Below are 24,735 nucleotides of genomic sequence, written 5' to 3'. Positions count from 1 at the left end.
GCAGAGCGCAAAACCCATATCCAACCTTGATAAAGAGGCTCAACACCAAAGAGAATCACATAACATCGAAGAATTCCTACGTCAAAAGGAGATCAAAGAGCAAACCCAACATAACCTAACCCACCTCACATAATATAAACCACAGAACTCCTCAACATTCATGGAGCTACCGCCCGAGGGGGAGAAATCACAGAAAATCAAATTCCCTCTCGAACGAGACCATCGATTCGCTTAAAACGATAGAGTTAAGATGTCAAAAGGAGATCACAGAGCACGGCGAAATTACGCTTTTACGATCCTCTTATAATTAATGCGCTCAGCCGTCGAATCATTAACCGTACCCCCCCAATATAGACGCTTCGGGTTCCGTATCTCCGACATAATTGAATCACGGCAACACGCCGAAGTCTGCCAATATGGAATTCATCTTTCGTTTAGGCGAATTGAGTCGCGGGACTCGCAACAACGACCCTATGTCGCCTAAGTCGATCAATCACCCCTAACCTAATCAGTGCTTCGCACCGGGAGACGAGATGGAGCAGGGAGGCATCCGCAATTTGCCCCGTACCGAACTCGGAAGGGTTGGCGACGGTGTTGCCGGTTCTGCCGTTTCGACAGGAGATCTAACGATTTTTCTTTTACTTTTGCTGCAGTCGGGTAGGAGTCAGACAGTCGAACCCTTTTTGTCTTTTATCCATTCCAGTAGTTTTTATAAAACAAAATAAACTAGCAGTGAGTGTGGCGCAATTTCTCAATTTTGAACGTGGGTCGTAGCACTAAAGATTTAATTAAGGTGGTTCCGTTTCACTGCGACCTAATGGTCTATTGTGCCCCCCCAATAGAGCTATTCTCTGCATAACGTGATCTACAGCTCACCTTCCAGTTCCAGAGTACTAATAAACTCCAGTATCTGGGATGGCTTCAAGGAGGCTTCTTCCCCATTTCTACAAGTTTCTTGTCCAAAGCAGACTTTGCGTTGGCTAGTGATGGCGAGGCATTCCATCACTGGGTGATCCGGAGTTTCTTCCTCCTCCCCCCAGAATCTGCACTCGTCATTTTCTGCTAGACCCATTTTCATGAGGTGTTTCCTAAGGCGACAATGTCCTGTGAGGAATCCAGTGAGGAGGTGTAGTATAATTTTGCTAAGATCCAGATACTTCTTGGACTTTTTGAAATGATTCAAATCAGTAATATTCCGCCAGAGTGTAGCTCTGGTTTTGTCCTTCTCCTGAAACTCTTCCTTGTAGATACATTTTCTATGCCACAGAAAGGTTCCGGGCCGATAAAAGGAGTTTGTGCTTCTTTTCTGGCAAGTGTGTTCATCCTCTCTAATTCTCAAGTGACCGGGAACCCTGACTAAAAAGACCTTATTATTTTTGCCTATTTCATTGAGTTTTCTTCGGCACTTCAATACCATCTTAGAATCGATGATATGTGAGCTCAGTGCTTTGATTGCAGCCTGACTATCAGAATGTATCTCTATTTCACATATCTGATAGTTTCTTGCTAGGTTCTTTCTATTGTAAGTATATCTGCCTGAAAGACACTTCGACAGCAGCCTAACGATATTGAGCATTTGGTACCAGTTCCGAATACTCCAGCGCCAGTCGTGGTTGTGGAACCATCTGTGTACCATTTGATGGTATTCTTTTTGAGAACTGGGCTTGTGGACTCCCTTTCCCAATCTTCTTTTCTACTTAGTATGGTAATAAAGGTTTACGTGGCACGAAGTGTTATTGGAAAACCCTTTATTTCTCTTATTTCAGACTTCCATCATCGAAAATGAATCTAATACATCTGGCAACACCGGCCGTCAGCCGAATTGAAGCAGTAAGAAACAAAGTGTAGGTACGTTCGAAATTTTAAAGTTTAATGGAAAAAAATAAGGATAGGGAATGATGAGAACGTCCAATTTGGGGTGACTACGGGGACCCGAAGTTTCAAGAACTTGGATCGTTTGCGTATAGCCTGGGGGCTGAGAAGATAAAGAAAATTAGGAACTTCCAAGATGGGAAAATGAATGGGAGGTGAAGTCAGGTGTTAGCGATGACTGGAATTTGAATTATGAATTCCCTTATAAAAAAAAGGTTGTCGGAGTCGGATGACGAATAATGTCTTGAGTTTATTAACTCTTTGAGATTAAGGGATTTTTTATGGGGAATTCTCTTTTATACGATAATGAAATCGCCTATATAAAATATGAGAAAGGTGGAGATGAAATCAAGCTTCGGAGTCAAATGAGGTTCCTTGAAATTTCGGGTAGATCTCTGAATTCAATCAACATCGAACGCAACATGTTGCTTGTTATTCTTTCAAGATGTGGCATATTTATTCACAAATCAAATGTTTGATTTTTTACGGGATTCTACTTTATGGTTAGTGCTACAACTTTTCCCCCCTTTCTGGTAGAGCTCGAATGCCGTTATGGTAAAAGTGTTACCTACGAATCAATTTGAATCTTCGTACAGAACTGTGAGTTAGAGAACATGTATCTCTTTTGAAGGTGTCTTTGTTGACGATTCAGTCGAATTTTCAAGAAAACTTGTGTCTTTACTGGTTAGGACTGAGACTTACTGAGTAAAGTGTTAAGATTAATATTTAATTAAGCAGGTTCCATTTCATTGCGACCTAATGATCTATTGTGCCCCCATCAGAGCTATTTTCTCCATAACGTGATCTACAGCTCACCTTCCAGTTCCAGAGTTCTAAAGTATTCCAGTATCTGGAATGGCTCAAGAAGGCTAATTCCTCACTTTTACAAGTTTCTTGTCCAAAGAACTTTGAAATGACGGAACCAATGACGCCACGTTTTTTCACTTTAGAGCTGTATCTCCGTAAAATTTTTGGCGCTCTCGATAAGCTTCAGCTGTCGTTTTATTTTCGAATAAAATAAACACTTTCTGAAAAAAAAATTATTATTTGGCACAAAATATTCACGCAACCAAAAGTAAATGCCGTCGAAACAAAATCACTAATGAGAAACGCTGTTTGATACAATAAGTCTAAAATGGCGTTTTGAATATGTTAAAATCGACCAGCACTCACTGCTTGAGCCAAAAATTGACAAATAGATTGATCCGTTGGAAGGCGTTCCTATAAAAATAGTTTTCAATTATTTCGAGATTCGATTCATTTTGTGTTCATTGTATAATTGTAATCAAGTAACGGGATGCTTTTCGACAAATCTGCTACTAAAAAAATGCGTTGAAAAATATAAGGTGTCTCATTAAAGAAGCACCATTTTTCCTCCAGATCTCCAAAGATTTAATATTATAATATTAAAAATAATGGCCAAAAAAACCAGCTTCGAAAACATTTTTTATTTTCGCCGAATTTAATAAAAATAAACAGGTATACCTAAAAACCCGGAAACCTTCAGAATCCATATATCAGCGCCTTCCCCGCTTTTTGTCATTCAATATACGACCCGTCAAATCTAAAAACCCGAGAAACGACACAACGAAACAGTGAGGCCAAGAAAAATTGTCAATTACGACGAGCTTCCTTCAACGGACGTTCCATCTTCTCTCTCCCCCTTCTCCTCCTCGCGTCCACCTCCTTAATAAATGAGGAAAACGCGTCCTCAACGCAAAGTGAATAAGTAGATCGATAATGGATGATAATAATTCCCCCCACCAGTCTCTCTCATTCTCGAGGAAGTCCGCGCTTTTGGCGCTGTCGCCGGCGTCAGGTCTGCCAACCTAGTGGGAATTTCATCGGGCCTTGTCTATATATGGGCCATAAATCTTCATATATTAGGGCAATTGAAGGGTCCCCCGGTCTGATGCAAAGATGGCGGTGCTAGTAGTATATCCATATGATTTTTAGTTAGTACCAACCTTCAAACGCTACGTGTCAGAATTTGACAACAGTCCGACCATTAGTTTGTGAGATATTGCGTTGTGAGTGTAGCTACTTTTGTTATTTGAAAGAAAGATGGGAAAAAAGAATTTCGTGTGCTGATAAAATATTGCTTGTTGAAGGGAAAAACACAGTTGAAGCAAAATCTTGGCTTGATGAAGAGTTTTCGGGGTCTGCACCAGGAAAATCAACCATCATTGATTGGTATGCTAAGTTTAAACGTGGTGAAATGAGCACCGAAGACAGCGAACGCAGTGGACGCCCAAAAGAGTCTGTCACCGACGAAAAAATCACAAAATAATTTTGAATGACAGTAAAGTGAAGTTGATCGAGATAGCAGACATTGTGAAGATATTATCTGAACGTGTAGCATTCACGAATATTTGTACATGAAAAAGCAGTGTGCAAAATGTGTGCCGCGGGAGCTCACAATCACAGAAGCGACAACGTGTAAATGATTCCGAGCAGTGTTTGAAGCTGTTTAAGTCCAATAAACCTGAATTTTTGCGTCGATATGTGACAATGGATGAAACATGGCTCCATCATTTCACTCCGGAGTCCAATGTCAGCTGAGTGGACAGTACACGATGAACAGAATCCAAAGCGAGGAAAAACACAACAGTCAACTGGCAAGGTTATGGCATCAGTATTCTAGGATGCGCAAGGTATAATATTCATTGATTACTTCCAGAAGAGCCAAACCATCAACAGCCATTATTATAAAGCGTTATTGGATCGTTTAAAATATGAAATCGTTAAAAAACGGCCCCATTTGAAGGAAAAAAGGTGCTGTTTCATCAAGACAATGCGCCGTGTCACAAATCAATGAAAACAATGACAAAATTGCATGAATAAGGCTTCGAATTGCTTCTGTATCCACCGTATTCACCAGATCTGGCACCCAGCGACTTTTTTCTGTTCTCAGACCTTAAAACAATGCTCGATGGAAAGAAATTCAGCGCCAATGAAGAAGTAATCGCCGAAACTGAGGCCTATTTTGAAACGAAAGCGTACTCAAAAATGGTATCGAAAAGTTGTAAGATCGCTATAATCGCTGTATCGCCCTTGAAGGCAACTATGTTGAATAATAAAATCGAATTTTGCCAAAAAAAAATTGTTTCACTATGGTAAACCGGGGACTTTTCAATTGGCCTGTTAAGTAGATCGATAATGGATGATAATAATTCTCTCTCTCTCGAGGAAGTCCGCGCTTTTGGCGCTGTCGCCGGCGTCAGGTTGGCCAACCGGGCGGGAATTTTATCGGGCCTTGTCTATATACGGGCCATAAATCTTCATATACTTTTTACGTCCGGGATGGAACGACTGGCAGAGTTTTATGCGGCTTTTACTTGAGTTTCGCGTTGTTTGGTGTGCTCTATTCCGGATGGTTTTCCGGTGAATATATATTTTATTTCGGTTGGGGTAGTTTCAAATGAAATCGTATTTCTTATGGCCTGATTGTAGCTTTGTATTAGTCGGAATCGATGTTCTCGATTGTAAGAAAAAAAAACGATGAATATACTCAGGGCCGCTGCCAGGAGCGGCATACCGGACATTTTGCCGGGGCGCCAAATTGTAGGGGCTCAAAGTGAGTTAATAAAACAAGACTTTGTGCACCTTAAGAACTACGTTGTCTCTTTACTTTCAGTCTTATAAATAGAGCATCGTACTTTCAAACAATGCAGGATGTTTTTTGATGAAATCGACAAAACGTCGTTTGATAAATTTGAAAAAGTGATTTCAAATTGAAAAATACGATTTTATATGGAATTGAAAAGATGCCTGAGAGGAATAGCTGAGACTTCTTTAAAGAAAATTCTCATAAATTAGGCAAAGCAGGGCGGCGAAATATTATTTTGCCGGGTCGCTAAAATGTCAAAAAATTATGACTATTCAAATTCAACATTATATTCATTGCTGTTCCCTACTGAAGATGATCTATTGCATCGTCGGTATCTCGTGCTGATTCAAACACCATGTTGTTAAACGGGTCAATCGTAATGTTATAGTCATTATAGTACTTTTTTTGCAAGATTTTGTCCAAAACGTTCCACTTACCCTTCACCGTTGCTTCTTTAAATTCGGTCCCGTCTTTGTTTCTCATATTGACCGCCCAATCTTCTAGTATCAACGTCAATTCTTCTAAGCTTACATGCTCATTCAAATCATATTCTCGTTTCGCAGCAAAAATCCATAAATATTCCCCAAATATATTTGTGACTGTATATTGTATTTTTGAGAATTTTTCTGTTATTAGCGAATTTATATTTTGTTGAACTACGAACTTCCGCATTTCCAAAACGTGACGTTTTTGAAATTTATTTGGCATGAAGGTCTCAAACCCAATCGTGTTGTCATAGTGCACCGAATTCAATTATCAATACATATAATGTTGACATGATTGGGTGAAATTGTTTGCTATGACACAAAATGACAAAATTTGAATGGTTGTTGAACTGTAAAAAATTTTTCATATCAATCGAATTACCAGAAAGACAGACAAATATTCGTCCAGGTTGATATTTCGCAAAGTAACATGAACCTTGTATCTCACTAGGCCCTTTTCGTGTCTATTTTATGTCTATGTCTATTTCTGAGCTTATTTGAGACAGATGTCTGGCACGATTACACTACACTTTTCGAACGATAGTTTCAGGGTTAATTAACTGCAAACCTTGAAGTTATTATGCATTAAAACAATTTTACAATCAACAAAACATGAAGGGAAATTACAATAAGGATACACTGTTATGGACTGTGTGGTTGCATTTCAACCACAATTTGGTTGAATTTCATGCTCGACTCTAGCGTCTAAAGAAGGCCTGAACTTGCGCATTTTAAGCTCAGAAATAGACACCTAAAAATCCTAATGTAGATTTATGAGGTTAACATAAGAATTTCGAGCTTTGTTTAGAATTTATTGTTAAGAGGGTCGTCAGAGAAACTTAAAAATAGAAACAGAATATCGAAAAAAACTAAAATCACCTATTTCAGTGACTAACAGGCCAATTGAAAAGTCCCCGATCTACCATAGTAACACAATTTTTTTTCGCAAAATTCGATTTTATTATTCAACATAGTTGCCTTCGAGGGCGATACAGCGATCTTCCAACTTTTCGATACCATTTTTGTAGAACGATTCAAAATAGGCCTCAGTTTCGGCAATTACTTCTTCATTGGCGCTAAATTTCTTTCCAGCGAGCATTCTTTTGAGGTCTGAGAACAGGAAAAAGTCGCTGGGGGCCAGATCTGGCGAATACGGTGGATGCAGAAGCAATTCGAAGCCCAATGGACTAGTTTAGTGATGTTGAAAATACTATATTTGACACAATAGAATTAAAATATAGAGCAAAACTGATAAATCAGTGAAAAAATTTTGAAAATCCATCAATTAATGACTGAGAAATAGATTATTTAAATTTACGTATTTCAGCGCGGAACGTCTTTGGTCTGTGACGTCACGGCTCTTGCCTGTGATCGCTACACCATAAATTACGTTTAAATACTTACACGTACTATGAAATTATTCTTCCAAGCGCAACTTCAAAGTCCCATAACTTTTTCATTTCTAGAGATATTTCAATGATTCTTCCACATTTTCGTTTCATTTTACTTATATTTTTAGAATAAACCCTCAACAAAAAAATGAAAACTAGTCCATTATGCAATTTTGCAATTGTTTTCATTGATTTGTGACACGGCGCATTGTCTTAATGAAACAGCACCTTTTTTTCTTCAAATGGGGCCGTTTTTTAACAATTTCATTTTTTGAACGATCCAATAATGTTATAATCGACAAAGCTGTTCATCATCTTAGTAACAAACCATATCTTTCACAAAAATAAATGGTCACTTGGTGAAAACCGAACATCCCCGACAAAATGATAAACTTCAGCGAAAAATTCGCAACGTTGTTGGCATTAACACAGACTTATAGGCCAAAAGTGCCTCGCTCCCGCAGCGTCAAAACACCTGAGTACTTTTGGCACAACCTGAGACCAGATGCTCATACGTTTCGATCCAAATTGGATCGTAAAACGTTGTTTAAGATCGCTATTAAATAGCTTTTCGTGCACGTGATGTGCCCGCAACACGAAATTCGCGCTAATTGCACGTTGAACACGACGTCATATACATCCAAGCTCAAACACGATAAAGAGTAGACTAACACGGTGTTGGTTGTCAATTACGTACTAGATTATTATCGATTTTTTTTCATCGGGGACAATTAGAACACATCGGAGAAATTTGGAGTTTCAAGAATTGTTGATTTGTAGGGAATTAGGATTGAGTGACAACGATTTAGAGGGTATTTATGCAAATAACGAATAGCAGATAACACCTGATATATAGCAATTAACAAGTTGAGTGTCAATATTTTTTCTATGACAGTGAATATGCCGCCAATTGAAAAATTTTCAATCAACAATCAACAAATAAAATGGCACTGAAAAACTGTGCATAGGGATTCACCAAGCCAAGTAGCTTGACATTTTAACCAACTACTTGACTTGAAAATCAAGCTCGTGAAAACTTACATACTTGAGCTTGACTTGAATTGATTTCAGATGTTTATTGCTTGACTTGATATCAAGCTACTTGATATTACTTGAGCTGGATATGCACGCGTGGCACGGCATATATTTCTGCAATTTCGTGCGCGCTTAGACTAAATAAGGATATTTCTCGAGCGCCAGTGTGACTTTATTAGTAGTTTTCTCACATTTCTATGAAATATATTGGTAGATTTTGGTAGTTTCAGAAATATCTTTCCAAACTTGGCTTAAATGGCCAAGGATTTTTTATCAACGTCAGCATCTTCAGCTCCTGTTGAAAGACAATTCTCCAGAGCTGGTCTTACAGTTAATCACAAAAGTAATTACTATTCCACTACTCAACCTGTCATTTCGTTATCAATGAAAATTTTAAGCGAAATTTCAGGATCAGATAGTACTCGATAAGATCATCGAAATGAGGTATCGCAACACCCCTCATCCCTATTCAAAATCAAGGGGTTGTATTCACCCCCATTAGGGTGAAAGCGGAAAATTTGTTTTCTCTCGAATCAGAAATTGACAAGTCTGAGCGATTTTCCACATTTTTATTTTAAAGCTTGAAAATCGAGGTGTTAAGTTTTCTTTATACCACACTGTATATAATTTATAACTTGAACGTGATGTTCCACGGAAGAAGATAATCGAGGATGTAACAATTAACAAGAAGAATGCCGTATTTTTCAATGGCAGTGTTTATGAAGCCAAATAACAATTTTTGTTTAACGAGTAACAAATACCATCTGCCGAATTTTCTACTTGAATGTGATTTTCTGCCTGGTTATGAACGTAACTTAACTGCTGTCGAAATCGAATAAAAATATTCAACAAGGGCGTAGATATGGGGGTAGGAGACTTCCCAAATATAACATTTCAGAATTCTAGACAAGACGAAATTTTTCTTCCATCTTGATTACAACTATTGGAAGTATTTCAGAATTTCTTCTACAGAAGGCTTATTCCAAACTTTTGAATTCTATCTATAGTACATTAAACGGTTGAAATGATAAAAAACAATTCAATAAATCAATCGTTTTTGATTCAATTGAAGCTTATAATGTGTCTTTATTATTTCATAGCTTCAGAATAGTTACAACGAAACAGACCAAAAGGAGACCTAAGACAAACCACTCTCGGACAAATTACTATTGCCGCAAGAAGAACACCACCAATTTGAAATACACTAAAAGGAGTCCATTCAACTGCAAATCTCACATTCAATCTCATACAAGACAAATTAATCGTTATTTTGATTGCAATGTGCCTTAATTATTTTATAGCCACAATTCAACGAAACAGGTCGAGATTTTGAGACCCAAGAAAAACACCACGAATTTGATTTCCCCTAAAAAGAGTCCATTCAACTGCAAATCTCATACAAGGCACTCAAAGCCTAAACGACGGCACAACCTTCAACTTCTTTTCATGTCCCCATCCAAAACGGATTTAATCAACGAAATAATATACATATTTTTGAAACTTTCGTATGCTAAAAATGTCACATACACATCCACCTCCGTTGTCAGCGTAATATTCAAATCATTCGAACGTAAATCTTTATGAAAAGCTCACCACGCATTCAAATCTCAAGAGGAATACGAGAAACGCAAACCTGAAAAAACATCGTTAACGAAACAGACAATACACCTGCATGCCTTTTAGGTCGACAATTTTACAGTTTCCATCTCTTATACCGCCATTTTCGTATGTTACTCTTTACGCTCGACGTTCCCTTTCATACCCTACGTACGTACTGTTCTCCCTCGTAGAGAAAATCCCGGGTTTCGCTCAGTTCTGGATATTATACGCCTCCGGGCGTAGGAAACACGGGTGAAACGGACGTATGTATAACTGCACTCTTGGTACACTCGGCGGCATTTATCTACATAAGTGCATAGCCATCTAATTATACTTGCGTTAATAATATTCATACGGGAGCGAGGTATTCAAGGTTTGGGCTGGTCTTAGAGATACACGATGACGTACGTACATTGTGCCTTCGGAGGAAATTGAGAGGTGTGTATGCGGAAAATATCGCTTTGTAGCGGGCTACGCGTATTTCAGGGTCGTTATGATATAGGAGGACTTATGAAGGTCGATATCGAAGAATTTCATATACGATTATTGATATTCGCGTCCTTCATTGATTTATTGTAATAAAGGGTGTTTTTTTTCAGAGCCATAGAACTTTAAATTGCAATAAAACAACGATGGATTATTCGATTGACATGAATTTAATTTATCCGCAAGATAATCTTGTGGCATTACATTTTAAATATGATTTCTGGCATATGACCGCCACGGCTGGCTCGGATGTAGTCCAATCTGGACGTCCAATTTTCGATGACTTTTTCCAACATTTGTGGCCGTATATCGGCAATAACACGGCGATTGTTGTCTTCCAAATAGTCAAGGGTTTGTGGATTATCCGCATAGACCAATGACTTTACATAGCCCCACAGTAAGTAGTCTAGCGGTGTTAAATCACAAGATCTTGGAGGCCAATTCAAAGGTCTAAAACGTGAAATTAGGCGGTCACCAAACGTGTATTTCATTAAATCGATTGTGGCACGAGCTGTGTGACATGTTGCGCCGTTTTGTTGGAACCACAGCTCCTGGACATCATGGTTGTTCAATTCAGGAATGAAAAAATTAGTAATAATGGCTCTATACCGATCACCATTGACTGTAACGTTCTGGCCATTATCGTTTTTGAAGAAGTACGGACCAATGATTCCACCAGCCCATAAAGCGCACCAAACAGTCAGTTTTTCTGGATGTAACGGTGTTTCGACATACACTTGAGGATTAGCTTCACTCCAAATACGGCAGTTTTGTTTGTTGACGTAGCCATTCAACCAGAAGTGCGCTTCCTCGCTAAACAAAATAAAATGGACGTAGTGCGCGAAACGTATTCCGCACAGAACCATTATTTTCGAAATAAAATTGCACTATTTGCAAGCGCTGTTCAGGCGTGAGTCTATTCATGATGAATTGCCAAACCAAACTGAGAATAAATCACTTGACAGCTGTTAAATCGGTCGCCATCTTGAACAAGAATGCCAACTTTAAGTTATATACCTCGAAAAAAAAACGCCCTTTACAACCACTAGTTGAGCCAAGCCGTGAACCCCTATAAGCTCCTGACGCCAAGTCAGCAGATTCTCTCATTTTATTTCTTAACAGTTGGTTCTACTCATGTTTCCTTGAAGTTGCATAAATAATCCAACTTTTTCCACTGAATGTTTAATCACTTTGTAACCACAAATGGCAGACATTCCAAATGTTGCGAACGATGACGTTTTCTCTCTTCCCCCCGTCAGTTCACACATTTCTTGCCTTTTAATATTCTTCAAAAAAAATGTAAATCCCCACACAAGAATTCCTCCAATCTCATACAACACCTGTTTTCTCGCCATTTGAAACGGCTTAGAGTGCTTAGACGATATAAAAGACGGATCTTCGGACACATTTCTCTGAAATGGAACACGTGACCGACACTACTATCCGTTCGAGGATCAAAAACAACGCCATTAAAAAGGCAATTTTCGAATCGTCGACACGCGTTCTGCTAAAGCGCCGCATAGCGGCCCGAAATAGCGACATCCGACCGCCGGCGGGTTAATAGAGCCGTTTTCGCATTTGATACACGGCCTAAAGCTGTTTAAAGCGTTAACGTGGCAGCCAGTTTTCCATCCGGTTACAACGCGCGTTGCGATCTAACGTACTAAAGGTCGCACACACGGAAATGTTCGTCGAAGAAGGCTTAAAGAAAGATTCGGTTACAGCGTACTTTTTACAGGCTAAAGGCCGTCCCCACGGCAGGATCCTAACATAACATTAAATATCGTTAAAATACCGAATGTTATGATATGAAATTCTGGTTGAAGGCAGGGGGCTTGTTGCAATCATTGTGTTTATGCTTATCTATACACTGTGTCCGTAAAGTATGGAGCAAATTCATTTTTAGCTAAACAGACCATCCTGAAACACGTCGATTTTTTATTCTAATTTACCGTATTTTAAAATAATAATCTAATATACAGGGTGAATTACGTTCGAGTAATGACGTCACCGTCATTTTTTTTTAAATGGAGCACCCCCATTTTGTCTCAATTTTCCGATTACTCTAGCTGAGCTGATTCTAAAAATGTATCACATGTTGATTCCAATTGGTACAGGGTGGACAAAAATACAATAGTTTTGTGTGTGCGACTTTTGAAGGGCTAGCCCTCTTGGATTTTAATGGTGTACGCTCTATTAGTGTGACGTCACACACCTCCATTTTTGGTTTCTCCTGTCAGTGTTCGGAATCCAAACAAATAAATTGCCATTCAAATTAGTACGGTGTCGTTGAAGGAATCTGCTTATGCTCATAAATAAGAGTATTTGAGGAACGATTTCAGTATTAATTAATAGACAGAAGGAACGAGGTTAATACCAGTAAGTTTGAATCCTGTATCATTCCCCAGATTTTGTAAAAAGCCGTGTTTATTAGTTGAACTTCAAGTTCGAACTTACTGGCATTAATCTCGTGCCTTCTGTCTATCAATTAATAGTAAAATCGTTCCTTAAATATTCTTATTTATCAAAATAAGCCAATTTCTTCAACGACAACGTACTAATTTGAATGACAATTCGTTTGTTTGGATTCCGAACACTGACAGGAGAACTAAAATGGCGGTGTGTGACGTCATCACTAATAGATCGTATTGGCCCTTTTTCGCTTGATTTCCGCATCTTTTCCTATGGCGCTCACGTCGTATTTCAGTTCATGTCGTTTTGAGGTTAAATCAAAATTCGATCAACTTTTGACAGAACAGATGAAAATTTGAAATGATGCTGTTGATTGGTCAATTTTTTTATATAGGGCCATCTGAAGGAAGAAAAAGGAACCCATTCCGAGCCGAGTCACCAAAATTATAACCATGGTTCTCATCGATTTGTCAGAAGGAACTTTGTTTTGGTGAGAATAACCTGTTTTTTTGCATTTGAGGACTTTTTCCAAATTTTTGCACTGCATCTATCAAATAACGTTATGAAATATTCACTGTTGATGATTTTACCTTTTCCAAAAAAGTAAACCACGTACCAAGCACGTCTCAAAATACGGATACCATAACCTTGCTTGTTGATGTTAAAGGTTCTGTTCGTTTTAGGAGGCTTTCACCAATTTCTTTTCACTCAGCTGAAACTCTATTTAACTCAGGACCTCTTGTCGGGTTTTTCTATTCAAGGAACTTTCATTTTGCAAAAACTCCCAACCAAAATATTAAGAAAATATAAATCCTTGAGTTTTTAATATTCGATTAATGAGTTATGGCCTAGCAAAGGTGTTTAGGTGCTCAACAGATGGTGCCTCACGGTATTAAGCACTAGAACCGGATGATATTCAGATTAAAGTTTCATCGCAACAACAGCTATTCTTTAAAATAGTAAATAGCAAACCTGCACCACCTTATTTTTACCTTTCAGTATTCGTATCGCCTACTACCAACAAAATTCGCTCAATTAGTGATGACGTCACACAACGCCATTTCAGTTCTCCTGTCAGTGTTCGGAATCCAAACAAACAAATTGTCATTCAAATTAGTACGTTGTCGTTGAAGAAATTGGCTTATTTTGATAAATAAGATTATTTGAGGAATGATTCTGCTATTAATTGATAGACAGAAGAAACGAGATTAATGCCAGTAAGTTAGAACTTGAAGTTCAACTAATAAACACGGCTTTTTACAAAATCTGGGGAATGATACAGGATTCAAACTTACTGGTATTATTCTCGTTCCTTCTGTCTATAAAGTTATACTGAAATCGTTCCTCAAATACTCTAATTTATGAAAATAAGCCAATTCCTTCAACTACACCATACTAATTAGAATGACAATTTATTTGTTTGGATTCCGAACACTGACAGGAGAACCAAAAATGGCGGTGTGTGACGTCACACTAATAGAGCGTATTGAGTTATAACCCCGCACAGATGATTAGGTTCTCAACATATGGCACCTCACGTTACCAAGCACTAGAACCGGCTGATATTCAGATTAGAGTTTCATCGCAACAACAGCTATTCTTTAAAATAGTAAATAGCAAACCTGCACCACCTTATTTTTACCTTTCAGTATTCGTATAGCCTTCTACCAACACAATTACCTGACGAGTGTGTACAATTGGAGGAAACTCGTCGCAACCAATCAAAACGAAGATCCACTAACAGTTTCTCCGTTAGCCCCTCCGAAAGTCGATTGTTTCGTGAAAATGCCCGTGTTTGGGTCTGAGGAGCTTTCCCAAATAAAAGTGTTAACAAAGGGAATGTGGGGAAAATCCTCCAACTTTCAGGTCTTGAGGTGGTTCTTACCGAGCGGTCACGTAAAAATCCAATAAACTTGAATTTTACGCGAATCGTAATTGCGTTGGGTTCCGTCAGGAGAGGGTTCGGGGGTCGTTCCCCAATTATATACCGCTAGGTTAAGTGCCTGGTTTGGGAAAAATTAGGTTGAAAAGACTTCGCTTAAAACAACGCTCATTTATGTTTATATACCTCTGTAACTCACCATGTTTATTTATGTTGAATAAACGTTATTATTATTATTATTATTATTCGGGAGGAAATAACCAGGATTTTTTTTTTCAAAAAGATAAACACTTCGTCTTTTATAAAGGGTTTTCCAAAAAGAGGTTTCATTTTAAATAGCTCACTGTCTGGGCAGATGTCACTTTTGAAGCTGTCATCTTTTGACATTTGACAAGTAAAAACTAAAAAAACTAAAAATGGAAAGATTCGCTACAAAAATGGTGAAAATTTTGGAGTCACAGTTCGGAAAACTAAAGCACTTTTGGGTCGTCGTGAAACATCTTCTCGGCCGCCTTTAATGAAACTGGTGCAAAAATTTGAGCTGTTGCTCAGAGTTATAAACATAGATAAAGGGAGGCATATGTCATTTTCAGCAAGCAAATTTTGTCCCCAACACGAACTATCAAATTTGACATGAAGCGCGCGAAAATGAAAACATATCAGTGATACGATATTTCATTCGATTCGCGAGTTTCTCCACAAAGAACGCACTTCTTATGTTCCATAGTGAATCAACTTTTCATATTAACTCAAAATATATTGAAATAAATACCCAAATATATCAGAAATTCAGAAAACAAACTTCAAGCGCGCCGAACGACGTGAAACAACCGATGACACTAGGAGAGCAAAAGTTGCCAAACCTCGGATTTCGGCAGGTAGATACAGAAAATAATAAATATTCTGCTCATTACAAATTCTACAATTGGGAAAATTATTGGATTCCAAATATTCAAATTAGCATATTTAATCGGGAATCACTCAAATAAATATATTTCATTCAATATAATATGCATTCATAATGATATAGTAAAATTGTGAATTTGAAAATATTTTACAATCCGACAACGTAATCTAACCATGTTGGAGACATGTAAAAATTGCGAATACTCCCTCTATCTATGTTTATTACTCTATAGGAAATACCAAACCGAAACTGTCCAAGTACTCCACTGTTATCTCAAACTCGAATCTGAAGTTGTCGTGGCGACGCAATTGTTCATTCTACGGCCTCTTGGACCTTCCCCTCCGGGCTCCGGCAAAAGTAACGTGATATTTACCCAAAACTTCACAATAGCAGCGCCGACTGTCAAGTTATTGTACACATTGCACGTGAAACAACGAGATATTTCTGTAACGTCTGTCTATCTGGCGCCTTGTTACTTCCGTATTTTTGAGGATTTGTGGAAACAGCACGCGTAGATTTAACGTTTAGGCTTTTATTAGACGCAAAACAGATAATACCTATATGTATAAAAGCTTTTCCAATAAGATGTAAAGTTTTGATATTAAAAAAACTAGTATGTTTATTTCAAGAGAAATCAATGGATGTTTATATAGGGTGTTTTTTTTTCGAGGTATATAACTTTAAGTTGGCGTTACTGTTCAAGATGGCTACCGATTTAACAGCTGTCAAGTGATTTATTCTCAGTTTGGTTTGGCAATTCATCATGAATAGACTCACGCCTGAACAACGCTTGCAGATAGTTCAATTTTATTTCGAAAACAATGGTTCTGTGCGGAATACGTATCGCGCACTACGTCCATTTTATTTTGTTTAGCGATGAAGCGCGCTTCTGGTTGAATGGCTACGTCCACAAACAAAACCACCGCATTTGGAGTTAAGCTAATCCTCAAGTGTATGTCGAAACACCGTTACATCCAGAAATACTGACTGCTTGGTGCGCTTTATTGGCTGGTGGAATCATTGGTCCGTACTTCTTCAAAAACGATGATAGCCAGAACGTTACAGTCAATGGTGATCGGTATAGAGCCATGATTACTAACTTTTTCATTCCTGAATTGAACAACCATGATGTCCAGGAGCTGTGGTTCCAACAAGACGGCGCAACATGTCGCACAGCTCGTGCCACAATCGATTTATTGAAATTTGAAAGACACGTTTGGTGACCGCCTAATTTCACGTTTTGGACCTGTGAATTGGCCTCCAAGATCTTGTGATTGAACACCGCTAGATTACTTTCTGTGGGGCTATGTAAAGTCATTGGTCTATGCGGATAAGCCACAAACCCTTGACCATTCGGAAGACAACATTCGCCGTGTTATTGCCGATATACGGCCACAAATGTTGGAAAAAGTCATCGAAAATTGGACGTCCAGATTGGACTACATCCGAGCCAGCCGTGGCGGTCATATGCCAGAAATCATATTTAAAATGTAATGCCACAAGATTATCTTGCGGATGAATAAAATTAATGTCAATCGAATAATCCATCGTTGTTTTATTGCAATTTAAAGTTCTATAGCTCTAAAAAAAAAACCTTCACCTATGTAAAATTAAATTTTACACACTGTTGTAGAAAAATATTTTTTCTTTCGTATCGTGAATGATCCTGAGGAAATTTTGCATACATTCATAGTGAATTTCTATTAAATTTTTAACAAATTTTTTCGATCCATCCCTCATTTATCATCATCATAATACACAAAGTGTTTGAGACGAATTTCCCCTCAAATGAACCGAAAGAACTACTGTAAAATATCTAGACATAATTCTAAAACACCCTGTATATGGGTAGCCTAGTGTGAAAAACCGCCCCACATGACCAAATAATCAACCAATAACTTGAAAATGTTCGACATCGATATATATCCGGATTTCCCAACAAAATTTTTATTAACCTGAACGCGAGGATAATTTATAGCAACCCTAAATCATTAATTATAGTAATCGTCCACCTTTCCAATTTCCGAAGCGATATTTATCTATGTACCTATACCTGAAAGGAAATACAGCTCTACAATTTGAAGGGATTCATAAATTGTGTGTTACGATAAACTTAATCGAAAATTAAAAGACAACAGCTACCTGTATTATTCCAGATACATTATCTCAGCTCTTTGCACTGACTTCAGATAAGCTGAACAAACTTTGTGAGATCACAAGTGCCTAGATTGTAAAAGAATGATCGTTTCATATATTTGTCCGTGAAATAATATTATGTTATGCTTTTTGCATTGAAGAAGTTCTGTATTTGCACGAATTGCATTTTGTTCATGAATATAATGAGTCCTCTGTGTTTCAGATAAATCAGCAGAATTAATGTAGCTTTATCAACAAGATTTTTTTCTAATATATATCGTCGACCTTCATGCATTTATTACTCAATTCATTTCCTATTCGAAAACTGCATCGGACTGCATCACGATAAAGGTACCACAAAAAAAATTAACATTCAGTATATGAAAACCGATAACTTAGAACTTTAAAGTTAAATGCAATCACTACTGTCAGATTAAATACTATTCTGTCCCTATTCTTATACATTGCAAAAAGATAACTTTCTTTGAAATACAACAGCTCGGCAATTTTTCGAATAAACCAGCATAAAATTAAATAACAAAGATCTTCCAAGAACAATAAAATGTTTCAAATATATATTATGAAATTTCAAACTTTGAAGTTGTTTTTAGAACACCATCAACACCAGAGAATATGCTAATCCCACAAGAAAAGGCATAATCAAAACATTTTGTTACCTACCTTGTGAATGTGTCAAAACAGTAGCAACGATAACCAGAAATACAAAACTGTATTCACAAACAGTCACATTATTTAAATAAATCATGTCTCACAAGTTAGAAAGTCACACTAACATAAAAAGCCGTAAAGTTTCTTTGATGAACTTCATGATTTCATACGTCCATCATTTTTAATTAAAGATATTTATCCAGCATCCCTATTGTCAAAACAACCGCAAGCATCTACTTTGACGCCATATTCACTTCTGGGAAATAAAATGTGTGCGTTCTGCCGGCCGCGCCAAATCTCGGAGGCGGAGGAAGAAAGAACCACACCTGTGTGCTCAGACAGAATTATAGATGGCAGCACAACCTTGTCAGTCGTTCGATAAACCGGATGTAGATGACGCCCCAATCTAAAAATGGATACAATGACATATAGAATCTTAGAACATTAATAATCTATCTATATTCTAAACATAGAATATTATATGTCTATGAACTTAATAATCCACAGTGGCGACACGAGTGGTCTCGTTTTTGATTGGCTGCTAATTTCTGAGCCTAAATATGGCGGCTTTTTTTTTAAATTCTTCGTTTACCTGATTTTTGGGATTTATTCGAAATGTCAGTCCCATTTTAAGTCACTCTAGTAGGTACTCTTCAGTTGAATAAAATAAAGTGTCAGTTCAGTTCATTCAATCATATTCGTAAGTTCTATGGCTAAGCCCCGTCCCTTTCGCCATATAGCCCAAGCTAGCCAAAGGCTTTCCATTTGTTTTTTAAATGATACGAAAAATGAATCAAATAATTTTACTAAATAAAATTTATTCATCATTAAAAACTAGAATACAAGAATAATTTATACAACACCTTGATAAAAGATATATGTTTTGGTGTGAAATATCATTACAAATATCTAAATTCTCCTAATGGTCAACTTGTACCTACATAATAAAGATTTCCACAAAAACAAAATTTCTGATTAAAAGAAAAAAGTTGTTATTGTGTTATTAGTATCGATTAAAATAAATAAAAACAGTATATCAAACAAATAAAATTAATAAAACTACATATTCGTCACTATCCACTTATGCTTCATAACCTCCTTTAAACTCATTCGTTTTGCACCATCATGAACCAGCAACTGAAAAAAATAAATGAAAACCTCTGTGACATAGATCTACATATTCAATTTGAGTAAATCGATGAGGATGTTGCAACCACTCATATAGAACAAAAAGATTTGCTTAGTTTGTAAACCAGAAACTTCAGTAAGTTGGAGTGACAAAATATGATCTATAATATGCAAATAAGCTAAAAAAAACTCATATATTTCAAACCTTTTATTGTGTTATAAGGAAGGAACTGGATTGGCGAACTAATGATGACAATTTGAATTAAACACGTGAGTCATTGGCATTTTTGTTCCTTTGCTTGGTTCACTTAATCCAAATCTTGAATGAACGACTCAGTTAAGAGAGATTTACTTTACTATAAAATAATAATGCAATAAAAATTGCATTTTGGCTTTTTTAATGACTAATATTATTCAAGAAATATTTATTTTATTGACAAATATACAATTTTTAGTGCCCAATAAACAATACTGATCTTCTGAATAATTTGGGAGAGTTATATAAATATGTCATCTCAAAAGAAATCAATTCTGAATTGGTTTAATTGAATATACACTCACCTTCGATATCAAATCTTTGGCTGGGGGAGTAATATGATCAGGATAAGTCAGGTCTGTTCTTTTGATCTTTTTATAAGTTTCTTCTGCTTCTGCACTTTCGAATGGTGGTTTACCAACCAAAAATTCATAACAAAGGACACCTGAAAATGGGATGAATTGAAATATTTTTCAAGTTATAATAATATAATAATTAAACATTCCAATAATGCCTAGTAGTTCAAATTATCCAATATTGCTCCTTCAGTATAGTCTTGAAAGTAAGAGAAAAAAGTCTTACCTAAACACCATAAATCTACATAATGTTTATAATCTCTCCCTTCTACCATCTCTGGGGAAAGGTAATCCAATGTACCGCACATTGTATTTCTTGAAGAAGAGGGAGCATGAACTGACCAACCAAAATCAGCTAATTTAATATCACCACTCGATGTAAGAAGTAAATTTTCAGGTTTTATGTCCCTGTGTATTACACGGTTTTCATGACAATAGTCCAAGGCATCAGCAACTTGATATGTGTACTTTGCAGAACTGAAAGCAAGAGCCCAATAAAAATTCACGAAAGAATGGTAAAACTAATAACTGACAACATAAACAATAAAACTATCTTTACGTACAGATGTTCATCAAAATGACCCCCTGGTGCCCTCTGTAAATGACCATATAATTCACCTTTACCAGCATATTCAACAATTATATATATTCTGTAATCATCATGGAACCAACACAACATCTGTAAAATATTAGGGTGCCTAAAATTTTTAAAAATTTTCAATAAAATACTAAATGGCATTAATGCTAAACATTTACTTCAAACGACTTTGAATTTCTATTTCACGTTGAACTTGAGTTTCAACACGTCCTTTGACAATTTCCTTCTTCAGGAGTGTCTTCATTGCAACTACATAGCCAGTCTGTTTTTCTCTGGCAAGAAATACTCTTCCAAATTTACCACGTCCAAGCCTATACCCAATATCGAAGTCATCAAGAGACCAATTGTAACTGAAATAAGTAGATCCTTTAGTAATGAGTTCAATTCGGAAATATATGCATAATAGATCTTAAACTCAGCTGATATCATAAGAAGGTTTTGTTATCATTCAATTTAGAAAATGACAATTCTCCCAAGAGTAAAACTCACAAATTTTTACAAGCCAAAATGAGTTCATTTTCATAGAGAGAAATTCTAATCGAAGTTTTGCCATTCTTCTATAAAATCGTAAAATTAACACATCTTACTCCGGATTGCTATAAGCTTCATGAGCCATCATTTTTCTAGCCATATTTGCTGCATCGGGAATAATACTTCTGTCTAAATTCTTGAAATCCGCACCAATAGATTTCAGTAATTGTATATCAGACATTTCAATTTCCAGCAGCAACTTCCACTCGATAAAATAATAAGCAGCAAGCAGTTAAATCAAAATGTATGATTAGGCTAGATCTAGGTGACCGTTAAAATTAGCAAACAGAAACAGATTAAAATTCAAATTAAACTTTTCTATGCTCCTCTGATTGACTTGAGACTTGTAGTACTTCGCTTGTCTATGAAATTTTTGAAAGCCTATCTTTAAATCTTTACCTTTTATTCATAAAATACGGGGGGGATAAATTATAAGGGGCATTTTTTTCGATTAGAATAAAAAGTTCAATTCTGTAGATTTCTTTAGATTCGAAAAATTATAATATTTGATTATGTTATATGATGGTAGTAGTAATAGCTTCAATAAACAGTAGTTCATTCATCACATTTCCGTTTGAACTTTTCTGTGAGGAAATGTCATAACAATAATTATTTTCCATTAACAAGGAAACAAGTATCTAAACTTATTATTAGAGAGTTATTGCAACGCACAAATAAGCGATCTTTTATTAAAGGATCCTGTAATAAAGGATCCTCTATCGTGGACGTTAAAAGTGAACTATTGCAAGGTGCTTTTAACGAAAGTCAGTAAAGTGACAGATCTTTAAATTTGACATATTTATATTTTGTCACCTTTAGTTTGTATTGTGATAAATAAAATAATTCATTTGGTAAAAGTTCAAAATCGAAAATGAAAGAACAAATAGCGTTAGCAATTTTAGATGGGAACATTATTGAGGAATTGATTTTTCATAATAGATACAGTTGGTGTAGAAAATATATCAAAACCAATTCAAACAAATCGACTAGTTGACTTGGAAAACTTTTACTACAAGTCTCGCAATCATTATCGAAGTTTTTATTTTTATAACTGCAAACTTCATTGTGGAAAATCATGGGCACTTCTAAGATAATTTGAATGCACATAAGTGGCTTTATAGAAATAGTTATCAGCTCTAGTTATAGGTAAGCTGTTACCTGAATTGAACTTAAATTATATATTATATTACCTTAATTCATTTTTAGTCTACCAATTCGTTATATGGGAGGAGCTGTACCAAACTACTGGGGTTTTATCGATGGAACTATTAGAGAAACTTGTTGACAAAGTATCATCACTATGTAAAATATCAGTCTACTTTATGTACTTGTTTGAATGGAAGTCAATCAAGTATTTCTTTTCATGTAAAACCACCAGTATTGGAAGATTATTATGTTATGTATTTTCCCACAATAATTTTGAAATAAGTGTACCTAACATATAATTTTATAATAACATTATTGATAATTAATTAGGTTCTGCATTGTGATTTGCTTTTTTTATGCTATGTTGATCCAATATATAAAAAAGTACTTAGGTAACAAGTTTATTATTTTTCTTTCAAAACAATCCCATTGGTGTGTCCATATTACAGAATAAATTACTCATATTCAATATAAAAGAATGATTTTCAGTATGCAGTAGGATTCTGCAACAATACTACATTATACATATAGGTAAATTCTTATTTCTAATAAAATTCAGGATTTATCAGTATTATTTTTAATTTTTTTAGTAGGATCAAATTAAATATGATGTTTTGTTGAGAATCGTATAAGTTCTTGAAAAATTCGTTATTGAGAGCACATTTTTTTCCTCGAATCAAATGGTTCCCACAGATGCCCAAAATCAAGAAATAAAATGCAAATTTCTCGAAAAGTTCACTTTGTTTACCTAAACAGCTACAAATATTTATAGGTTAGTTCTTGCTGAATAACGACGGCAAATATTCGGCATAAACAGATATCTGTCAAAATAAAGGATCCTTAAATAAAAGTTGGTCGCCTGTATTTAAATAAAGTAAGGGAGGCCTGTATTTTAGATTTAGACAATCCTTAATATCTGACTCAATGCGCATGCGTACATGTCAAAATAAGAGATCCTGTAATAAAAGATCGCTTATTTGTGTGTTGCAATAACTCTCTAATATTACATTATCATCATTGAAATGTGCAATTGAATATTTGGTGCGTTGGAAGCTGCAATAAATTTATATAGTGTCCTTAAGGAATAATAAGGAAATAGTTGAAAAAATGATTAAAGCAATTTTGGTATTTAACAATCATGGGAAACCACGACTTTCAAAATTCTATCAATATTTCGTAAGTAGAATGAACAAAAATTAACTCAAAGTAAAAAAAAAATGTTACAGCCAGAAGACATGCAACAGCAAATAATAAAAGAAACTTTTCAATTAGTTTCCAAGAGGGATGATAATGTTTGTAATTTTTTAGAAGGAGGAAGGTAAGAACTAATTCAAATACATACTATCATTTATTACTATAGTCTTTTCTTTGTAGCCTTATTGGGGGAAGTGATTACAAGTTAATTTATCGTCATTATGCTACTTTATACTTTGTATTTTGTGTGGATTCCTCAGAAAGTGAACTGGGCATTCTGGATTTAATACAAGTTTTTGTAGAAACACTTGATAAATGTTTTGAAAATGTGTGTGAACTTGATCTAATCTTTCATGTTGATAAAGTTCATTATATACTTAATGAACTTGTTATGGGTGGTATGGTGCTTGAGACCAATATGACAGAAATTCTTACTAGAATAGAAGATCAGAATAAACTGGAGAAACAAGAGGTAATCAAAATTATTTGTTAATAGTATTATATCTACTGCTTACTCAATTTTTAGGCTGGAATAATAGCAGCTCCTGCAAGAGCTGTTTCAGCAGTGAAAAATATGAACATTCCCCAGCAGATTAAAGATATCAAATTGCCTGATCTTCCTCAAGCAATAAAAGACCTCAAATTCTGACCTCCACTTCAGAATTTGCGTAAAATAGACTATAGTGCAATTTATCAGCCAGGTGATAATTCTCTCCTAAGTGCATCATCCACATCAAGATATACATGAATCATTGATAGATATATTATAAAATACTGTTTTGTAAAAACTAATAAATATGTATAAGATAATATGTTGTTTTCTGTGAATCTAAAAATTCTGTTGCATGTAATGAACTGAATTCATTTGTTATGCAGTGAAATATATATCGTATTCGACTGGCAGCACCAGTGCGAATAAATTCGAATTTTTGTAGAGCTAAATGACATAATCAGCTCGAATTAATTCGAACCGGTGCAACCAGTCGAATACGCTTATAGATAAACACAACATGAGAATAGATGATATTTTTGTGGAGCAATC

At 36.1% G+C, this 24,735-nt stretch overlaps 3 protein-coding genes across 7 annotated transcripts in view; 1 reads left to right on the top strand and 2 right to left on the bottom strand.

Annotated features, from left to right (window-relative positions):
- Positions 1-18,759, bottom strand: part of LOC123671610 (neogenin) — a 112,676-nt gene extending 93,917 nt beyond the window's left edge. For 3 of the 5 annotated variants that reach the window (XM_045605575.1, XM_045605576.1, XM_045605579.1), the window contains exon 1: positions 5,920-5,980. In XM_045605575.1, the coding sequence (XP_045461531.1) occupies positions 5,920-5,965 (46 nt within the window). In that variant the 5' untranslated portion in view covers positions 5,966-5,980. Of the gene's footprint in view, positions 1-5,919; positions 5,981-18,496 lie in introns of those variants that run through there. The other 2 variants (XM_045605577.1, XM_045605578.1) reach the window with 1 other exon arrangement.
- Positions 18,760-19,285: 526 nt separating this feature from the next.
- LOC123688738 (aurora kinase B-like) lies at positions 19,286-21,656 on the bottom strand. Its single transcript, XM_045627381.1, has 6 exons — positions 21,410-21,656; positions 20,981-21,172; positions 20,788-20,922; positions 20,451-20,701; positions 20,174-20,313; positions 19,286-19,621 (listed from the first exon to the last, which is right to left on the bottom strand). The coding sequence occupies exons 1-6, from the start codon at positions 21,532-21,534 to the stop codon at positions 19,544-19,546; spliced, it is 921 nt and encodes a 306-aa protein (XP_045483337.1). The 5' UTR covers positions 21,535-21,656; the 3' UTR covers positions 19,286-19,543.
- A 208-nt stretch (positions 21,657-21,864) lies between these two features.
- Positions 21,865-24,503, top strand: LOC123688739 (AP-3 complex subunit sigma-2). The gene is made up of 5 exons (XM_045627382.1): positions 21,865-22,001; positions 23,498-23,675; positions 23,726-23,817; positions 23,874-24,165; positions 24,220-24,503. The coding sequence occupies exons 2-5, from the start codon at positions 23,607-23,609 to the stop codon at positions 24,340-24,342; spliced, it is 576 nt and encodes a 191-aa protein (XP_045483338.1). The 5' UTR covers positions 21,865-22,001; positions 23,498-23,606; the 3' UTR covers positions 24,343-24,503.
- Positions 24,504-24,735: the final 232 nt, after the last annotated feature.

The sequence above is a fragment of the Harmonia axyridis genome, chromosome 1, assembly GCF_914767665.1.
Source record: "Harmonia axyridis chromosome 1, icHarAxyr1.1, whole genome shotgun sequence".
NCBI classification, from domain to species: Eukaryota; Metazoa; Arthropoda; class Insecta; order Coleoptera; family Coccinellidae; genus Harmonia; species Harmonia axyridis.
Note: the sequence above shows the minus strand (reverse complement) of the source record. Positions and strands in the feature narration are given on the sequence as shown.